The 19,314-nt window shown below is 35.0% G+C and overlaps 1 protein-coding gene across 3 annotated transcripts in view; it reads left to right on the top strand.

Annotated features, from left to right (window-relative positions):
- Positions 1 to 19,314, top strand: part of RPS6KA6 (ribosomal protein S6 kinase A6) — a 169,121-nt gene that overhangs the window by 81,257 nt on the left and 68,550 nt on the right. For all 3 annotated transcript variants that reach the window (XM_065900693.1, XM_065900694.1, XM_065900692.1), the window contains 3 exons: positions 7,770 to 7,849; positions 18,281 to 18,387; positions 18,681 to 18,718. In XM_065900693.1, coding sequence (XP_065756765.1) covers positions 7,770 to 7,849; positions 18,281 to 18,387; positions 18,681 to 18,718 — 225 coding nt within the window. The remainder of the gene's footprint in view (positions 1 to 7,769; positions 7,850 to 18,280; positions 18,388 to 18,680; positions 18,719 to 19,314) is intronic.

Genomic DNA, 19,314 nt, shown 5'->3' with positions numbered 1-19,314 from the left:
AGCTCCCTTTTTCGTTCTCAAGATTCCTTTGGGTATTCGGGGTCTTTTGTGTTTCCATACATATTGTGAAATTTTTTGTTCCAGTTTTGTTAAAAATGCCAGTGGTAGTTTGATAGGGATTGGATTGAATCTGTAGATTGCTTTGGGTAGTAGAGTCATTTTCGCAATGTTGATTTTTCCAATCCAACAACATTGTATATCTCTCCATCTATTTGTATCATCTTTAGTTTCTTTCATCAGTGTTTTATAATTTTCTGCATACAGGTCTTTTGTCTCCTTACGTAGGTTTATTCCTAGATATTTTATCCTTTTTGTTACAGTGGTAAATGAGAGTGTTTTCTTGATTTCACTTTCAGATTTTTCATCATTAGTATCTAGGAATGCCAGAGATTTCTGTGCATTAATTTTGTATCCTTCCACTTTACCAAATTCATTGATTATCTCTGGTAGTTTTCTGGTAGCATCTTTAGGATTCTCTCTGTATAGTATCATGTCATCTGCAAACAGTGACAGCTTTACTTCTTCTTTTCCGATTTGGATTCCTTTTATTTCCTTTTCTTCTCTGATTGCTGTGGCTAAAACTTCCAAAACTATGTTGAATAAGAGTGGTGAGAGTGGGCAACCTTGTCTTGTTCCTGATCTTAGTGGAAATGCTTTCAGTTTTTCACCATTGAGGATGATGTTGGCTGTGGGTTTGTCATATATGCCCTTTACTGTGTTGAGGAAAGTTCCCTCTGTGCCTACTTTCTGGAGGGTTTTTATCATAAATGGGTGTTGAGTTTTGTCAAAAGCTTTCTCTGCTGCTATTGAGATGAGCATATGGTTTTTCTCCTTCAATTTGTTAATCTGGTGTATCATGTTGATCGATTTACATATACTGAAGAATCCTTGCATTCCTGGAATAAACCCCACTTTATCGTGGTGTATGGTCCTTTTAATGTGCTGTTGCATTCTGTTTGCTAGTATTTCATTGAGGATTTTTGCATTTATGTTCATCAGTGATATTGGCCTGTAGTTTTCTTTCTTTGTGACATCCATGTCTTGTTTTTGTATCAGGGTGATGGTGGCCTCATAGAATGCGTTTGGGAGTGTTCCTCCCTCTGCTATATTTTGGAAGAGTTTGAGAAGGATAGGTGTTAGCTCTTCAGTAAATGTTAGATAGAATTTGCTTGTGAAGCCATCTGGTCCTTGGCTTTTGTTTTTTGGAAGATATTTAATCACATTTTCAATTTCAGTGCTTGTGATTGGTCTGTTCATATTTTGTATTTCTTCCTGATTCAGTCTTGTCTGGTTGTGCATTTCTATGAATTTGTCCATTTCTTCCAGGTTGTCCATTTTATTGGCATAGAGTTGCCTGTAGTAATCTCTCATGATCTTTTGTATTTCTACAGTGTCGGTTGTTACTTCTCCTTTTTCATTTCTGATACTATTGGTTTGAGTCTTCACCCTTTTTTTCCTGGTGAGTCTGACTAATGGTTTATCAATTTTTTTTATATTCTCAAAGAACCAGCTTTTAGTTTTATTGATCTTTGCTCTTGTTTCCTTCATTTCTTTTTCATTTATTTCTGATCTGATCTTTATGATTTATTTCCTTCTGCTAACTTTGGGTTTTTTGTTCTTCTCTCTCTAATTGCTTTAGGTGCAAGGTTAGGTTGTTTATTCGAGATGTTTCCTGTTTCTTAAGGTAGGAGTGTATTGCCATAAACTTCCCTCTTAGAACTGCTTTTGCTGCATCCCATAGGTTTTGGGTCATCGTGTCTCCGTTGTCATTTGTTTCTAGGTATTTTTTGATTTCCTCTTTGATTTCTTCAGTGATCACTTCGTTATTAAGTAGTGTATTGTTTAGCCTCCATGTGTTTGTATTTTTTACACATCTTTTCATGTAATCGATATTTAGTCTCATAGCATTGTGGTCGGGAAAGATACTTGATAAAATTTCAATTTTATTAATTTACTAAGGCTTGATTTGTGACCCAAGGTATGATCTATCCTGGAGAATGTTCCATGAGCACTTCAGAAAAATGTGTATTCTGTTGCTTTTGGATGGAATGTCATATAAATATCAATTAAGTCCATCTTGTTTAATGTATCATTTAAAACTTGTGTTTCCTTATTTATTTTCATTTTGGATGATCTGTCCATTGGTGAAAGTGGGGTGGTAAAGTCCCCTACTATGAATGTGTTACTGTCGGTTTCCCGTTTTATGGCTGCTAGTATTTGCCTTATGTATTCAGCTGCTTCTATGTTGGGTACATAAGTATTTACAAGTCTTATATCTTCTTCTTGGATCGATCCCTTTATCATTATGTAGTGTCCTTTTTGTGTCTTGTAATAGTCTTTATTTTAAAGTCTATTTTGTCTGATATGAGAATTGCTACTCCAGCTTTCTTTTGCTTTCCATTTGAATGGAATATTTTTTTCCAATCCCTCACTTTCAGTCTATATGTGTCTCTAGGCCTGAAGTGTGTCTCTTGTAGACAACATATTTATGGATCTTGTTTTTGTATCCATTCAGCCAGCGTGTGTCTTTTGGTGGGAGCATTTAATCCATTGACATTTAAGGTAGTTATCAATATGTATGTTCCTATTCCCATTTTCTTAATTGTTTTGTGTTTGTTATTGTAGGTGTTTTCCTTCTCTTAGTGTTTCTTGACTAGAGAAGTTCCTTTAGCATTTGTTGTAAAGCTGGTTTTGTGTTGCTGAACTCTCTCTGCTTTTGCTTGTCTGTAAATGTTTTAATTTCTCCATCAAATCTGAATGAGATCCTTGCTGGGTAGGGTAATCTTGGTTGTAGGTTTTTCTCCTTCATCACTTTAAATATGTCCTGCCACTCCCTTCTGTCTTGCACAGTTTCTGCTGAAAGATCAGCTGTTAACCTTATGGTGATTCCCTGTGTGTTATTTGTTGTTCTTCCCTTGCTGCTTTTAATATATTTTCTTTGTATTTAATTTTTGACAGTTTGATTAATATATGTCTTGGCATGTTTCTCCTTGGATTTATCCTTTATGGGACTCTCTGTGCTTCCTGGACTTGATTAACTCTTTCCTTTCCCATATTAGGGAAGTTTTCAACTATAATCTCTTGAAATATTTTCTCAGTCCCTTTCGTTTTCTCTTCTTCTTCTGGAACCCTATAATTCGAATGTTGGTTCGTTTAATGTTGTTCCAGTGGTCTCTGAGCCTGTCCTCAGTTCTTTTCATTCTTTTTTCTGCTCTGCAGTATTTATTTCCACTATTTTATCTTCCAGGTCACTTATCCGTTATTCTGCCTCAGTTATTCTGCTATTGATCTCATCTGGAGTATTTTTAATTTCATTAACTGTGTTGTTCATCATTGCTTGTTTCATCTTTAGTTCTTCTAGGTCCTTGTTAAATGTTTCTTGCATATTGTGTATTTTATTTCCAAGATTTTGGGTCATCTTTACTATCATTATTCTGAATTCTTCTTCAGGTAGACCGCCTATTTCCTTTTCATTTGTTAGGTCTGGTGGGTTTTTATCTTGTGCTTTCATCTGCTGTGTGTTTTTCTGTCTTCTCATTTTGCTTATCTTACTGTGTTTGGGGTCTCCGTTTTGCAGGCTGCAGGTTCATAGTTCCTGTTTTTTTGGTGTCTGTCCCCAGTGGCTAAAGTTGGTTCAGTGGTTGTGTAGGCTTCCTGGTGGAGGGGACTAGTACCTGTGTTTTAGTGGATGAGGCTGGATCTTGTCTTTCTGATAGGCAGGTCCACGTTTGGCAGTGTATTTTGGGGTGTCTGTGGACTTATTATGATTTTAGGCAGACTCTCTGCTAATGGGTGGGGATGTGTTCCTGTCTTCCTAGTTGTTTGGCATAGGGTATCAAGCACTGTAGCTTGCTGGTCATTGAGGGAAGCTGCATGCTGGTGTTGAGATGGAGGTCTCTGGGAGATTTTTGCCTTTTGATGTTATGTGGAGCTGGGAGGTCTTTTGTGGCCCAGTGTCCTGAAGTTGGCTCTCCTACCTCAGAGGCACAGCACTGACTCCTGGCTACAGCACCAAGAGTGTTTCATCCACATGAATCATAATAAAAGGGAGAAAATGTAGAATGAAAGAAAGAAAGAATGAAACAAAGAAAGAAATTCAGAAAGAATGAAAGAAAGAAAGGATAAAATAAAATAAAGTAAGATAAAATAAAATAGTTATTAAAGTAAAAATAATTATGAAGAAAGAAACTTTTTTAAAAGAAAAAACAAAACGGATGTATAGAACCCTAGGACAAATGGTGAAAGAAAGTTATACAGACAAAATCTCACACAGAAGCATACACATACGCACTCACAAAAAGAGGAAAAGTGGAAAAAAATAATAAATCTTGGTCTCAAAATCCACCTCCTCAATTTGGGCTGATTCGTTGTCTATTCATATATTCTACAGATGCAGGGTACTTCAGGTTGATTGTGGAGCTTTAATCTGCTGCTTCTGAGGCTGCTGGGAAAGATTTCCCTTTCTCTTCTCTGTTCGCACAGCTCCTGGGGCTCAGCTTTGGATTTTACCCCACCTCTGCATGTAGGTCGCCACAGGGCATCTCTTCTTCACTCAGACAGGAAGGGGTTAAAGGAGCAGCTGCTTCAGAGCCTCTGGCTCACTCAGGCCACGGGGAGGGACGGGTGCGGATGTGGGGTGAGCTTGCAGTGGCAGAGGGCGGCGGGACGTTGCACCAGCCTGAGGCACGCAGTGCGTTCTCCCAGGGAGGTTGTCCCTGGATCCTGGGACCCTGGCAGTGGCGGGCTGCACAGGCTCCCTGGAAGGGAGGTGTGGATAGTGACCTGTTCTCACACACAGGCTTCTTGGTGGCCGCAGCAGCAGCCTTAGCATCTCATGACCGTCTCTGTGGTCCACACTATTAGCCGCGGCTCATGCCTGTCTCTGGAGCTCCTTTAAGCAGTGCTCTTAGTCCCCTCTCCTCACTCACCAGGAAACAACGAGGGAAGAAAAGGTCTCTTGCCTCTTCAGCAGGTCCAGACTTTTCCCCGGACTTCCTCCCGGCTAGCTGTGGTGCACTAACCCCCTGCAGGCTGTATTCATGCCACCAACCCCAGTCCTCTCCCTGCGCTCCGACCAAAACCCGATCCTCAGCTCCCAGACCCGCCCGCCCCGGCGGGTGAGCAGACAAGCCTCTAGTGCTGGTGTGTGCTGGTCTCCACCAATCCTCTGTACGGGAATCTCTCCGCTTTGCCTTCCGCACCCCTGTTGCTGTGCTCTCCTTCGCTGCTCCGAAGCTTCCCACCTCCGCCACCTACAGTCTCCGCCTGCGAAGGGGCTTCCTAATGTGTGGAAACCTTTCCTCCTTCACGGCTCCCTCCCACTGGTGCGGGTCCCGTCCCTATTCTTTTGTCTCTGTTTATTTTCTTTTCTTTTGCCCTACCCAGGTACGTGGGGGAGTTTCTTGCCTTTTGGGAGGTCTGTGGTCTTCTGCCAGCGTTCAGTAGGTGTTCTGTAGGAGTTGTTCCACATGTAGATGTATTTCGGATGTATCTGTGGGGAGGAAGGTGATCTCCGTGTCTTAGTCTTCCGCCATCTTCCCGATTCCTCCCACCACATCTTTTTTATCCATTCACCTGTTGATGGACACTTAGATTGCTTCTCTATCTTGGCTATTGTAAAAAATGTTGCTGTGAACATTGTGGTGCATATATTTTTTGTGGTAATATTTTCTTTTTCTTCATATATATACCCAGGAGTGGAATCGCTGGATCGTATGATAGTTATATTTTTTATTTTTTTGATGAACCTCCATACTGTTTTCCACAGTGGCTGCACCAATTTACATTCCTATTGACAGTGTATGAGAGTTCCTTTTTCTCTACATCTTCTCCAACATTTGTTATTTGTAGACTTTTTGATTATAGCCATTCTGACAGGTGTGAGGTGATACGTCATCATTGTTTTGATATGGGGTTTTGATACTCTGATAATTAGCAATGTTGAGCATTTTTTCATGTGCCAGTTGGCTATCTGTATATCTTCTTTGGAAAAATGTCCATTCAGGTGTTCTGCCCACTTTTTAATTGGGTTGTTTGTTTTTTCTGATGATGAGATATATGAGCTATTTATATATTTTGGATATGAATTCCTTATTGGTCATATCATTTGCAAATATTTTCTCCCATTCAGTAGGTTTGTTCATTTCATTGATGGTTTCCTTTGCTGTGCAAAAGCTTTTAATTTTAATTAGGTCCCATTTGCTTATTTTTGCTTTTGTTTCCATTTCCTGAGGAGTCAGATCCAAAAAAAACATTGTTACAATTTATGTCAAAGAGTATTCTGCCTGTGTTCTCTTCTAGGAATTTTATGGTTTAGGTCTTTAATACATTTTGAGCTTATTTTTGTATGTGGTGTTAGAGAATGTTCTAATTTCATTCTTTTACATGCAGCTGTCCAGTTTTCCCAGCACCACTTATTGAAGAGACTGTTTTTCTCCATTGTATATTCTTGCCTCCTTTGTTGTAGATTAATTGACCATAAGTGTGTGGGTTTATTTCTGTGGTCTCTATTCTGTTCCATTGATCTGTATGGCTCTTTTTGTGACTGTACCATACTGTTTTGATTTTTGTAGCTTTTAGCATGGTCTAAAAGTCAGGAAGTGTGATGCCTCTAGCTTTATTCTTCTTTTCCATTATTGTTTTTGCTATTCAGGGTCTTTTGTGTTTCCATACAAATTTTAAAACTATTTGTGCTATTTCTGTGGAAAATGCCATTGTTATTTTGATAGTGATTGTATTGTATCTGTAGATTGCTTTGGGTCACCAATATTAATTCTTCCAATCCATGCAGTTCTGAGTTTTAAGCATGGCTCCATTGCTAGTTTAATGTATGCATGAGATTGTGCCATTTGGCTTTCCTGGAGAATTCAATGGCATATACATTATTAAATCACTGATCCAATCTACTATGTCACTCTCAATTTTTGAAATTTAAAAAGATAGCAGCTATTGATTTTATTCTTAGGTAATTTTGACAAATAATGCATTATAGTATGTACCCAACTCTCTCTGTAAAAATCCCTGTAGAATTTTCCACCCATTATTCTTTTATTCCCCATTACCCTAATGGAATGAGAGTAGTCGTATTATCTAAAGATCTCCTTTCTTGAGTCTCTAGGATATCATTAGATTAATCACTAAACACCAGTTGTGTTCAAAACATTCTATTCAATTCAGTGGGCTCTAGAGGTGAAATAATCTCTGATCTCAAGAAATTTATAATCTATAGGGAACACAGACATGTAAGTCCAATTAATTGTATAAATCAAAATGGATTAAGTACCATAAGAGAGACATAAATAAAGTGCAATGAGATCTCAAAAGTAGTAACAAGTAATTCTGATGGGGAAGAGGTTAAGGATGCTACAGGGAAATGTGAAAAGAGGGAAATCCTTAATAGAAGAAAGCTAAATAGAGTGGGTGGCATTTTTGTTGAGCTTGACAGAATTAGTAGATTTTCAGTAGGTGGGGAAGTAGAGTTAAGGCAATTGCAGTAGAACATGGTGCTCCATAAATCAGGAAAACGACGGTGGTACAAGTTTCTGTGTAAAGCTACATCCAAGGTTGATTATGTTCTGGCAAGGGGTTTATAGCTTTTTCAACACTAGTTTTAATTTTGAGATAATGTTATCCAGTCATGGACCATGTGAGTAAATGCTTAATTGCTTTATAGTGTTCAGTAATAAAATTCTAAACATATATAATTAAAAACTATGCTAAGCTTTGTAAGCCTTAAAAGTTATTATTACTACATTCTAATTTCTAATTAGCCTTTCAGACTGAAGGGAAGCTGTATTTAATACTGGATTTTCTCAGGGGAGGAGATGTCTTCACAAGATTATCCAAAGAGGTGAGTATTTGTAAATTTTTGCTATACTTTATTGAAACAAAACTAAGAATAATTGTTTTCTTTTCTTTTGCTAATTACTTTTTCTCCTATCGAAATTTTAATTATTCTTTTTTTGTTACATAGTATTTAGCGAATGTGCCAGTTAATGGCATTTTCTGTCTGCCTGTCATTTAGATCATCTCAATGTGTTACTCATTTTTCTCTTAGGCACAAGATCAGTATAAATAACCGGATGAAGTAGCTAGGGGCAAACCTAGGACTTTGGCTACTCAAGCTACCAAAATGCCTCTGGGAGTAGTGTTTAATTTATTCATGTTTAAAACAGCTTCATGGAGGTACAGTTGACATACACTAAACTGCACATATTAAAGTACATGCTTTGATAATTTTTGACATTTGTATAAACTTGTGAAACCATCAACACAATAAAAATATTTAGTTTATTCATCATCCCCAACAGTTTTCTTATGCCCTTTTTTAATGCTTCCCTCCTGCCTGACCCCTACTCAATCTGCTTTCTGTCACTGTTTGGTTTGCATGTTCTAGGACTTTATATAAATGGAATCATATAGTATGTGTTCTTTTTTTGGTCTGGCTTTTAAACTCAGCATAATTATTTTGAGATTCATGCAAGTTGTTGCACATATCGGTAGTTCCTTTTTATTGTTGAGTGGTATTCCACTGTATGGATATACAATGATTTGTTTATTCATTCACTTGTTGATGGATATGTGTGGTTTTTTTTGCAATTTTTGGATATTACTAATAAAGCTGCTACAAACTTTCATGTGCAAGTGATTGTATGGACATGTGTTCGTCTTTCATGGTTAAATACCTAAGAATATAATGACTGGGTTATATAGTAGGTCTATATTTTTAACATTTTAAAGACACTGTCAAACTGTTTTCCAAAGAAAATTGTTATATAATTTGTTAGATAATTTTTACATTCCCACCAGCAGTATATGAGAGTTTCAGTTGCTCCATCTCCTTACCAACATTTGGTATGGTCAGTCTTGTTTTAATTTTGAACATCTGGTAAGTGTGTAGTGATACCATATTGTGGTTTTGAATTGCATTACCCTAATAACTAATGATGTTAGGCATCTCTTCATGTTTTTAGTTGACATATATCTATCTTTTCTGATGAAATGTCTGTTTAAATCTTTGGCCCATTTTCTATTGGGTAATTTTCTTACTGAATTTTGAGTCTTTATATATTTTGGATGGTAAGTCCTTTATCATGTATGTTTGAAAATATTTTCTTCTGGTCTATGACTTGTCCTTTCATACTCTTTACAGGGTCTTTCAAAAAGCAGAAGTTCTTAATTTTGATGAAGTCTGATTTATATATATTTTTTCCTTTTATGAATTGTGTTTTTTGGTGTCCTGCTTAAGGAATATTTGCCTAATCCTAGGTCACAAAGATTTTCTCTTATATTTTCTAGAAGTTTTGTAGTTTCTGGTTTTACATTTATGTTTATAATCAATTTTGAGTTCATTTTCATATATGGTGATAAATATGTGTTGAAGTCCTTTTTATCGTATATAGATATCTCATTGTTTTAGCATCATCATTGGAGAATACTGTGCTTTCTCCACTCAATTACCTTGCATTTTTTGTTGAAAATCGATTGACTGTATATGTGAAGATCTATTTGTAGACACTGTTCTGTTCAGTTGATCTGTTTGTCTGTCTTTATGCCAATACAACACTTTCTTGATTACTGTACTTTTATAATATGTCTTAAAGTCAGGTACTGCAAATCCTTGAGCTTTGCTCTTCTTTTTCAAAGTTGTTTTGCCTCTTCTAGGTCCTTTGCATTTCCATATCAATTTAAAAATCAGCTTTCCCTTTCTACAAAAAAGCCTGCTGGGATTTTGATTGGGATTGTATTGAATCTGTAGTTCAACTTGCCAATAACTGACATTTTCACAGTACTGAGTCTTCCAATCCATGAACATAGTATCTCTCTCCATTTATTTAAGTTTTCTGTAATTTCTCTCGGCAGTGTCTTGTCATTTTCAGTGTACAGGTCTTGCATGTCTTTTGTCAGATTTATCTCTAAGTATTTTCTTTTTAAAAAATGCTGTTGTAACTTGAATTACTTTCTTAATTTTATTTTCAAATTGGATGGAAATATGATTACTATTTTTGTATATTGGACTTTGTATCCCACAGTATAACTAAAATTACTGATTTTATCTAGCAACTTTTTGGTAGACTACAACTAGAACTTTCTATTGGTAATCTGCACATAAGGAGTTTTATTTCTTCTTTTCCATTATGGACATCATTTATTTGTCTTTGTTACACTGGCTTGATCCTCCAGATCAGTGTTGAAAAGTATTGGTAAGAGCAGACATTCTTGCCTTATTTCTGATTTGAGGGGAGAAAGCATATTTTCACCATAAATTACAAAGTTAAGTATAGGTCTTTTTGCATGTTCTTTATCAGGTTGAAAAAGTTCCCTTCTATTACTAGGTTGTTGGGTTTTTATCAGGAATGTATGTTAGATTTTGTCAAATCCTTTTTCTTGGCAGTTATTGAGATGATGATCATGTTTTTTTCTTCTTTAATATTTTAATATGGTGAATTACATTGATTGATTGTCAAATGTTGAAGCAGCCTTGCATCTGTGGATGAACCCCATGTAGTCATGATGTATTATCCTTTTTGCATATTATTGGACGTTATTTACTAAAAGTTTGTTAAGAATTTTTGCATCTATTTTCATGAGAGATATTTGACTGTTGTTTTCTTTATTGTTTATATCTAATTTTGGTGTCTGAGCAATTCTGGTTTCATAGAATGAGTTGGGTAGAATTTTCTCCTCTTCAATTTTTTGGAAAAGTTCAATGTTAAATTGTCATTAAATGATTGGTAGTATTCACTAGTGAAGCTATATGGGCCTGAAGTGTTTTTTAAATGGTATGATGTTTAACTATAAATTCAATTTATTTAATATACTTAGGGCCATTCAGTTCATCTTTCTTTTTGAATGAGCTTTAGTATCTTGTGTCTTTTAAGGAATGTGTCCATTTCATCAAAGTTATCAAATTCACTGGCATAAAGTTTTCATAATATCCCCTTATGACTTTTATAGGTATAGAATCATTAATGATGTTGATATCATCATTCCTGATGTTGGTATTTTGTGTCTTCTTTTTTTATCTCACTTAGCCTTGCTAGAGGTTTATCAATTTTATTGTTCTTCTTAGAGAATCAGCCAGCTTTTGGTTTCACTGATTTTTTCTGTTGTATTTGTTTTCTGTTTCATTGTTTTCTACTTTAATTTTTATTACTTCATTTTTCTCTACTTAATTTTGTGTTTCACTAGCTTTTCTGGTTTTTAAGATGGAAGCAGAAATTATTGATTTGAGACCTTTTCTTCTTTTCTAATATAAGCATATAGTGTTACAAGTTTCCCTCTAAATACTGCTTTAGCATCATCTCACAAATTTTGATATGTGATGTTTTTATTTTCTTTTAGTTCATCGTATTTTCTAATTTCCTTTTATTTCTTCTTTGTCTCATGGATTATTTAGAAGTATGCTAATTAATTTAAAAATATTTAGGCAGTTTCCAGATAAATTTCTATTATTGATTTCTAAATTAATTTTATTGTAGTCATAAAGCACACTTTGTATGACTTGAATTCTCTTAAATTCACTTAAATTATTTTATGCTTCAGAATATGGTATATCTTGATAAATGTTCCATGTGTACTTGAGAAGAATGTGTATTCTGCTTTTGGGTAGTAGAAGGTTCTGTAAATGTCGATTAGATTAAGTTGGTTGATAGTGGTATTAAGTCTACTATATTCTTCCTAATTTTTTCTCTACATGTTCTAACATTTTTTGAGAGACAGGGATTGAAACCTTTTACTATAATTATGGATTTATCTATTTCTTCTTGAATTTCTGTCAGATTTTGCTTAATGTATTTCAAAGTTCTGTTATTAAGTACGTAAACCTTTAGGGTTATCATTCCCTCTTGGTGAATTTACCCTTTGGCATTATGAGATGACTTATTTTATACCGGCTAATGTTCTTTGCTTTGAAATCTATGTCGATATTAATACAGGCACTCCAGGTTTTTAAAAAATTAGTGGTAGTTTAGTATATTGTTTTCCATATTTTTATTTAATCTATTTGTCCTTATATTTAATGTGCAGTACTTAAGGCAGCATGTAATTGTCCCTGTCTTTTATACAGTCTGAAAATCTATGCTTTTTAATGGGTGTGTCAGACTTGTAACATTTAATCTGACTGTTGATATGGTTGGGTTTGAATCTCCATCTTTCTATTCATGGAGTTATTTTTGTCCCTTCTGTTCTTTGTTCTTTTATTTCTCCTTTGCTGCCTCTTTTTTTTTTTTTTTTTTTTTTTTTTTTTTGTGGTACGTGGGCCTCTCACTGTTGTGGCCTCTCCCGTTGCGGAGCGGCCATGGCTCACAGGCCTAGCTGCTCTGTGGCATATGGGATCTTCCTGGACTGGGGCATGAACCCGTGTCCCCTGCATCGGCAGGCGGACTCTCAACCCCTGCGCCACCAGGGAAGCCCTGCTGCCTTATTTTTAATTAATTATTTTACATGATTTTATTTTTATACCTTCGGTTGGCTTTTTATCAAAATAACATTTTGTTGTTGTGTTATTTTAGTAGTTGCTTTAGGGTTTGTAGTATAAATTTTTAATTCAGGAGTCAGGAATCTATAGTCTCAGGCCAAATATGGCCTGTTGATTTTTTTGTAAATAAAGTTTTATTGGAACACAACCACACCCATTTGTTTAAGTATTGTCTATGGTTGCTTTTGTGCTTCAGTGGCAGGATAATTGTATGGTCATTTTTTATTGGATGGCAGGTCATTTTTTATTGGATGGCAGGTGTTATGAATTTAATTTTCTTGTACTCTAGATACTTATGTTTTCTTATAAGTAGTATTTAGCTTTGTTCTGGGAGGCAGTTAGCCTGTTGAGTCTTGCTTTTAACCTTTGTTATGTGGTACCAAAGCAGAATTTAGGATTAATTTTTCCCAATACTGAAACATGACCCTTCTTAGTACTCTAACCAGCCTATCAATTATGAGATTTTTCACTCTCACTGTTTGGTACAGGACTTATCCTGGTCCTTTGTGAGCTCTGTGAATTCTTTTTTTAAAAATCTTTTAGGGTTCTTTTCCTGGGCTCAAGTAGTTTCCTTAGATCCATGATTGGGAATTCTTCATTGGATGGCAGACATCCTGAAATTCACCTTGTTAGGTGATGGATTGTTTTGTATTCCTATAAATATTATTGAACTTTGTTCTGGAATTTGTGCGGAACTAGTTTATTTCAGATTGTTAAACTGGACCAGAGCAGTGTCTAATCGGGATGATTTTACACCACTGTGAAGCATCTGATTACTCTGTCCAGTGCCCTGTGAATTATGAGGTTTTCTGCTCTGTGTGGAGGTAATAGGAACTATTCCTGGCCCTGTGTGAGTTCCATGGATTAGTCCCTCTAATACTTCCATTGGTTATTTTTCTGGCTCAGGTTTCCTCACATGTGCTGAGCATTTCTCTGCTGAATACTTGAGAGAGACCATCTATATAACTCTACAGTTCTCTCTCTGTAATTCTCCCTTCTGTACTCTATCTTATGAATTCTGTCCTTCTTGTCTCCCCACTCTCTCAGCTCCATCTCATCAACTCAGGAGCCTTCCAGGCTCTGGCCTGACTTTGCCCTCCCTGCATTGCTGCTTAAGAACTCTTTCCAGGTAGTGAGCTAGGACAGTTGTATGGTTGTTTCCATCTCTCAATATTCACTGTCCTCTGTTGCGATGTCCAGTGTCTTGAAAAGTGTCATTTCATATATTTTGTCCTGTGTTTTAGTTGTTTCAGATGGGAGATTAAATCCTGTCTTTGTCTACCTCATTTTGTCTTGAAGTGGTAGTCTGGCAGTAGAATTTTAATTGGGTAATAGTGGTTCAACATTTCACTTCCATAATTAAAATATGAGAAAACTACTCTTGATTCTCAGAATTCTAGAACTTGCTGTGAGAAAGGAACAGTGTGATTCTGGGATGCTAGCTAGTGCTTAAGTGACTAAAACCTGTCTCTCTGTCTGCCTCTACCTGTCTACCTCCAGTATAGAACATTCCATGCATGAACATAGACTGTGACCTTGGTATATTCTTTACTCTAAAACAGAGTTCAGTATGTGATGGGGTCTGTCTAGGACCCCCTTCCCAGAGGGTCTTTAAAGGACCTTATTAAAAGCTGGTTCCAAGACACAGAGGGACAATAGTATAACAAGTATTCATGATTTCTTGTGTCAGATTGTAGAAGTGTGAAGAATATGTTTGAGAAATTCTTACTTGTAGTCATTTCTGATTTTCTTTTAAACTCTTCAGACCTCCATTCTCGATGTGGGACTATCTAAACCCATACTAGCACAGAGATGCAGTCAGTAAGTTTTGATTCCTAAGTCTGGAATATTAGGTAAGAACAAGCATTTTAAATGCATTTCCCAAAAGACAGTAAATTCGTATATTCATTGAACAGGCTGCTAAGAAATTATTTAATGGTTACTTCTATAGACAGCTTATTAATAAGTTTTTTATTGGTTATACTTCATGTGTATGTACAAAAAACTGCTATATCATCAAAAATGAGAACTTTATGCCTTAGAAAAAGACTTTTAAAAATACATTTTTGTATTTGTTAAAGAAATTTATAATGTATGTCATATATATTTTAAAGGGAACAGCACCTCCCCAAATTTCTCTCCTCACAAACACACACACACACACACACACACACACACACACCTCTTAGATCATACCATATTTTGCTAATGTCAAGAAAATACAATGAGATGAATGGCTGAGAATTATAAAACTTCCAGTTCTTCCAGAATCAATTTGTATACTTAACAAAATTTCAAACAAAGTCCCAATAGGAATTCTTGTTTGAAATTGACAGATGATTTTATCAGCATGTTTGGAAAAGTAAACAAGTGAAAAGAACTAAGACATTTTGAAAATAAAGAACACCATTTCCTTGCCCTACCTCTTGTTTAAAACTTTATAAAGCTACTGCTATAAGCAAACCATCACAGTATCAACACAAGATTAGAAACATACTGTATAGTCCAGGAATATTCTGGTATATATGACTTACCATATATTATTAGAATAGAGGAAGAATCACAAGTTAATGGCAAAGAGATTGATTGTTCAGTAAACCGTATATGAGAAATTGGTTAGGAATTTCAGAAAAAAAACATTTTAAATTGTTATCACTACCACATACAAAGATAAATATTACTTACATTAAAGAGCTAAATCTGGAAACCTTCTCATGGTAAAAGAAAATGCAACTGAATGTGTAGTTGACTATTGAATGGAGGTCTCCTAAATCATTAAAGTAATGAAGTAAAATCATAGAGAAATTATATATAAATTTGACTACATAAAATTAAGAATTACTGAACATCAAAAACCAGCACAAAGTGGGGAAAATGTTTACAAGTAATATGATGGAGGATTGACATTTTTAATATTTAAAGGGCCTGTACCAATTGAAAAAACAGTAAGTAAATAATGGAACATAGGCAAAAACATTGCTGATAATTCACTCAAAAAATGGAAAGGCCACTAGACATGGAAAATTATATAGCCTAAGAATCAGAACAATTGATTCCATTTTTATATATCAAATTAGAAAAGATATTTTAAAAGGATATATTCAATGCTGTCATGGATGTGGTAAGACAAATACTTTCATAAGCTGCTGATGGGAATGTAAGTTATTGGAACCCTTTGACAAATAATTTTGTTCTGTATGTCCAGAGTCTTGGACTATTTATTATCCTTGACTGCCTAGTATTTGCTTTTTTATTTCTCAGAAATCCATTTTGGGGAAATAACCATAAATATCAAAAATATATATGCATATTACAGAGTTATTTATAATAGTGAAAAACTGGAAATAACCTAAATGAACATTAGGTAAATTATAGTAAATTAGTATGTTGAGATTGTACAGCTATTGAAAACTCTTTATTAATAAGTTAAAGATATAGAAGAATGCCTATAATATAATATTAAGTGGGGAAAAAGGAGGCCACTAAATAGTTTATGTAGTGTGATCTCAAATATGTTAAAACACACACCCTCATACATACATACGTGAACGACTTGAAGAGCAGAAGAAAGACTAGCAGTCCTTACCTCACGGTGCTGGGGCTTTAGATGATTTTTATTTAGGGGGAGACTCAGGATAATTAGTGAATAGAAAAACATTAATGGTAGTGAACCTGAAACTTAAAACATTGTAACATAACATATGGCAGAAGTGGCTTCTGGGGAAGAGGTAGTTCTTAGGGACAATTATTTATGAGTTCAAATCCTACCTGCTTCTTACTGTGTTTTTCTAGGCAAGTTACTTTATCACTCTGAGTCCCCATATGTAAGGTGGTGATAATACCTACCTCATAGGGTTGTTTAGAAGATTGTAATAACAGATTGTAATAACATAATGAAAAGTGGCTGGCACGTGATAGTTACTTAATATGTTTCTTATTTGTGTCCATCATGAAGCTTTCCTCAGAGACAATTTCATGACAACATAATATGCTTGTCATAAACTGTAAACTAGGCAGTTTTCTTCTTTTAGCGTTTGAAAGACTTTTGTTTAGGGTTTTCTTATGTGTTAAATTTCCATGAACGTTTTGATTAGCCTTCCTCAGAAGTGAAATAGGTAACATCTTTTTTCTTCTTAATAAAATGCCAAGTGAAAATGATGCTCTTATACTTTTACCATTATAATATTCAAATGAATTCTCCTGAAACTTAGATAATGAACAATCATTGTTTTTCTATAGAACATTTTAAAAAGTGGGTATAATATCAAAATTTATCTTTCATTGCTCATTCTCAGAAATTTTACTAGTACCTGAGTCTGCATAATGTAATTCAGTGGCCATAATTCTAAGTGGGCAAGCCAGTTATAAGATTTTATGATATTTCATTAAAATTTTGAGTTTTCCTAATAATCTAGATATTTCTTTAATGAAAATAACCAATTTCTAGACAAGTTATTTGTTTTGCCAATTGGAAGCCCTTGATAAATCTTAAAAATTACATCTAATGGTTGAGTAATGCCCAATTTTGTGTGTAAATTAACACTCACTTTTGAATGGATATAGACATAAACCTATAACAATAATACCTCATGGTTACACACATAGGATTTTACAATTTACAAAGTATTTTTCCCCACATAAACTAAGCTGACTCTTAAAACAACCTTGTTAAGTAGATGTAGCAGATACTATTATCCTTATTTTACAGATTTGGAAACTGAAGCCCCGAGGGCTAAGTGAAATGTCAAACATTACACTGCTAATTCTAATTCTAAGTCCAGTGCACTTTTCACTTCATCATAGCACCTCTGTTCCCAGGCAGAAAAAGATTGAGGAATTCAGTGCCTTTAAGCTCATGTATTCTACTAGCAGAAAAGTCTTGGAGCTACCCCTTAGGTCAGAGATTGGGTTTAGAACCGTGTTTAATATGAGTTACTAATTCAACAACTTTCGTTGATATAATTGAAGCTTTAGGTTAGTAGAGCTGCTAAAAGCAAAATTCCTGAGAAGTGATAGTAGACAGTGAAAGAGAAAATAGTAGAAATAGTGGAATTACCAATGCTAAAACAAAATATCTAATATACTGCAAAGATCCTGAGAGCATCCCTATATAGTAGTGTACTAAATATAATAACCAAATTATGACATTAAGTCATTTTTAAAAAGGTAAATCCTGTGCAGTACATTCAGGGTAAAAAGATATGCAAGCTACATAATATGTTTTAGGAAGATCTACATTAAAATGTTGAAGAGAAGATTTTTTTAAATTTTTCAGTATATTTTATTTTATTTATTTATTTTAATTTATTTATTTACTTTTATTTTTTGGCTGCATTGGGTCTTCGCTGCTGCATGCGGGCTTTCTCTAGTTGCAGTGAGCGAGGGCTACTCTTCGTTGTGGTGCGCAGGCTTCTCATTATGGTGGCTTCTCTTGTTGCAGAGCACGGGCTCTAGGCATGTGGGCTTCAGTAGCTGCAGCACATGGGGTCAGTAGTTGTGGCTTGAGGGCTTTAGAGCGCAGGATCAGTGGTTGTGGCGCACTGGCTTAGTTGCTCCACGGCATGTGGGATCTTCTTGGACCAGGGCTCCAACCTGTTTCCCCTGCATTGGCAGGCGGGTTCTTAACCACTGCGCCACCAGGGAAGTCTGAGAAGGATTCTTAAATAGTTTAGTTCCATCTATATACTTCTTTTATTTTCTTGTTTGCCTAGATTTGTCTGTTTACTGGTTTTTAAAGAAGAAATTTTAAATAAATTCAACATTAAAAAAAAGATCAAATGGTAAATTATTATTTTATTCTAGGTTCTGTTTACAGAGGAAGATGTGAAATTCTACCTCGCAGAACTGGCCCTTGCTTTGGATCATCTGCACCGATTAGGAATTGTATATAGAGACCTGAAGCCAGAAAAGTAAAGCTATATTGTCTTTATGTATCCCTGTTACCAGCATTTCTATAACTACTTATTTCTCCATTAAGTCTTATATTTTAAAGATTATATGAAAATATACGTGAATTATACAGTTATATGAAACTTACTTTAAAAAGTAATCTTCATAAGATACCCATTGATTTTAAATTAGTCATTTCAAAATTTTCCAGTATATCAAATAGATATTGACCTCTTTTCTGATGATTTTTATGTAAATGTTTTATGTAAAAATATTTTATCCCACATTGTTGAATGTGAATTTTGCTTTACAGCATTTTGCTTGATGAAATAGGACATATCAAGTTAACAGGTATGCAAATTTTCTCATTCTACCCTAAGCCTGTTTTATATTTTTTGTTATTTTAATATATATATTTGTCTAAGCCTGTTTTTTTCCCTCTTTCTTGATTTAATTTGCATTTTGTTTATTTCTTTGGTGAACTAAAATTCATTTAAAGGGTGGATAAGATAACTCTCAATATGCTCTAATTGTAATACCAAAAAATTATATGGTAGAGTCACTGTCCTCATTAAGAAATGACATTTGGTTTTCTAGGAAAAATCACATCATTTTTGTTTCAGTCTAGGCTGAAAGATTTATCATAAGTAGTTATCACATTTGAAATATAGTGAATTATAAACTTCTGAACCAAGTGTTTCATAATAAGAGGTTCATTTTATTCTTTCTTTTGTAAAAACACATTTTATTTTACTTTATTTTGAATGTTGAGTGTTTACTGTATGTGAAACACTGATAATTTTCACAGGACCTTTAGGCATAAAGTATCCTTATTATACTATTAAAAAAACCCTTTAATTTTCAAATAATTATAGACTCACAATAAGTTGCAAAAATAGTACCAAGAGGTCCTGTGTACCGTCACCCAGCTTCCCCCAATGGTGACA

This window comes from Phocoena phocoena, chromosome X (genome assembly GCF_963924675.1).
Source record: "Phocoena phocoena chromosome X, mPhoPho1.1, whole genome shotgun sequence".
In the NCBI taxonomy this organism is placed as follows: Eukaryota; Metazoa; Chordata; class Mammalia; order Artiodactyla; family Phocoenidae; genus Phocoena; species Phocoena phocoena.
This window is presented reverse-complemented; position numbering and strand designations above follow the sequence as displayed.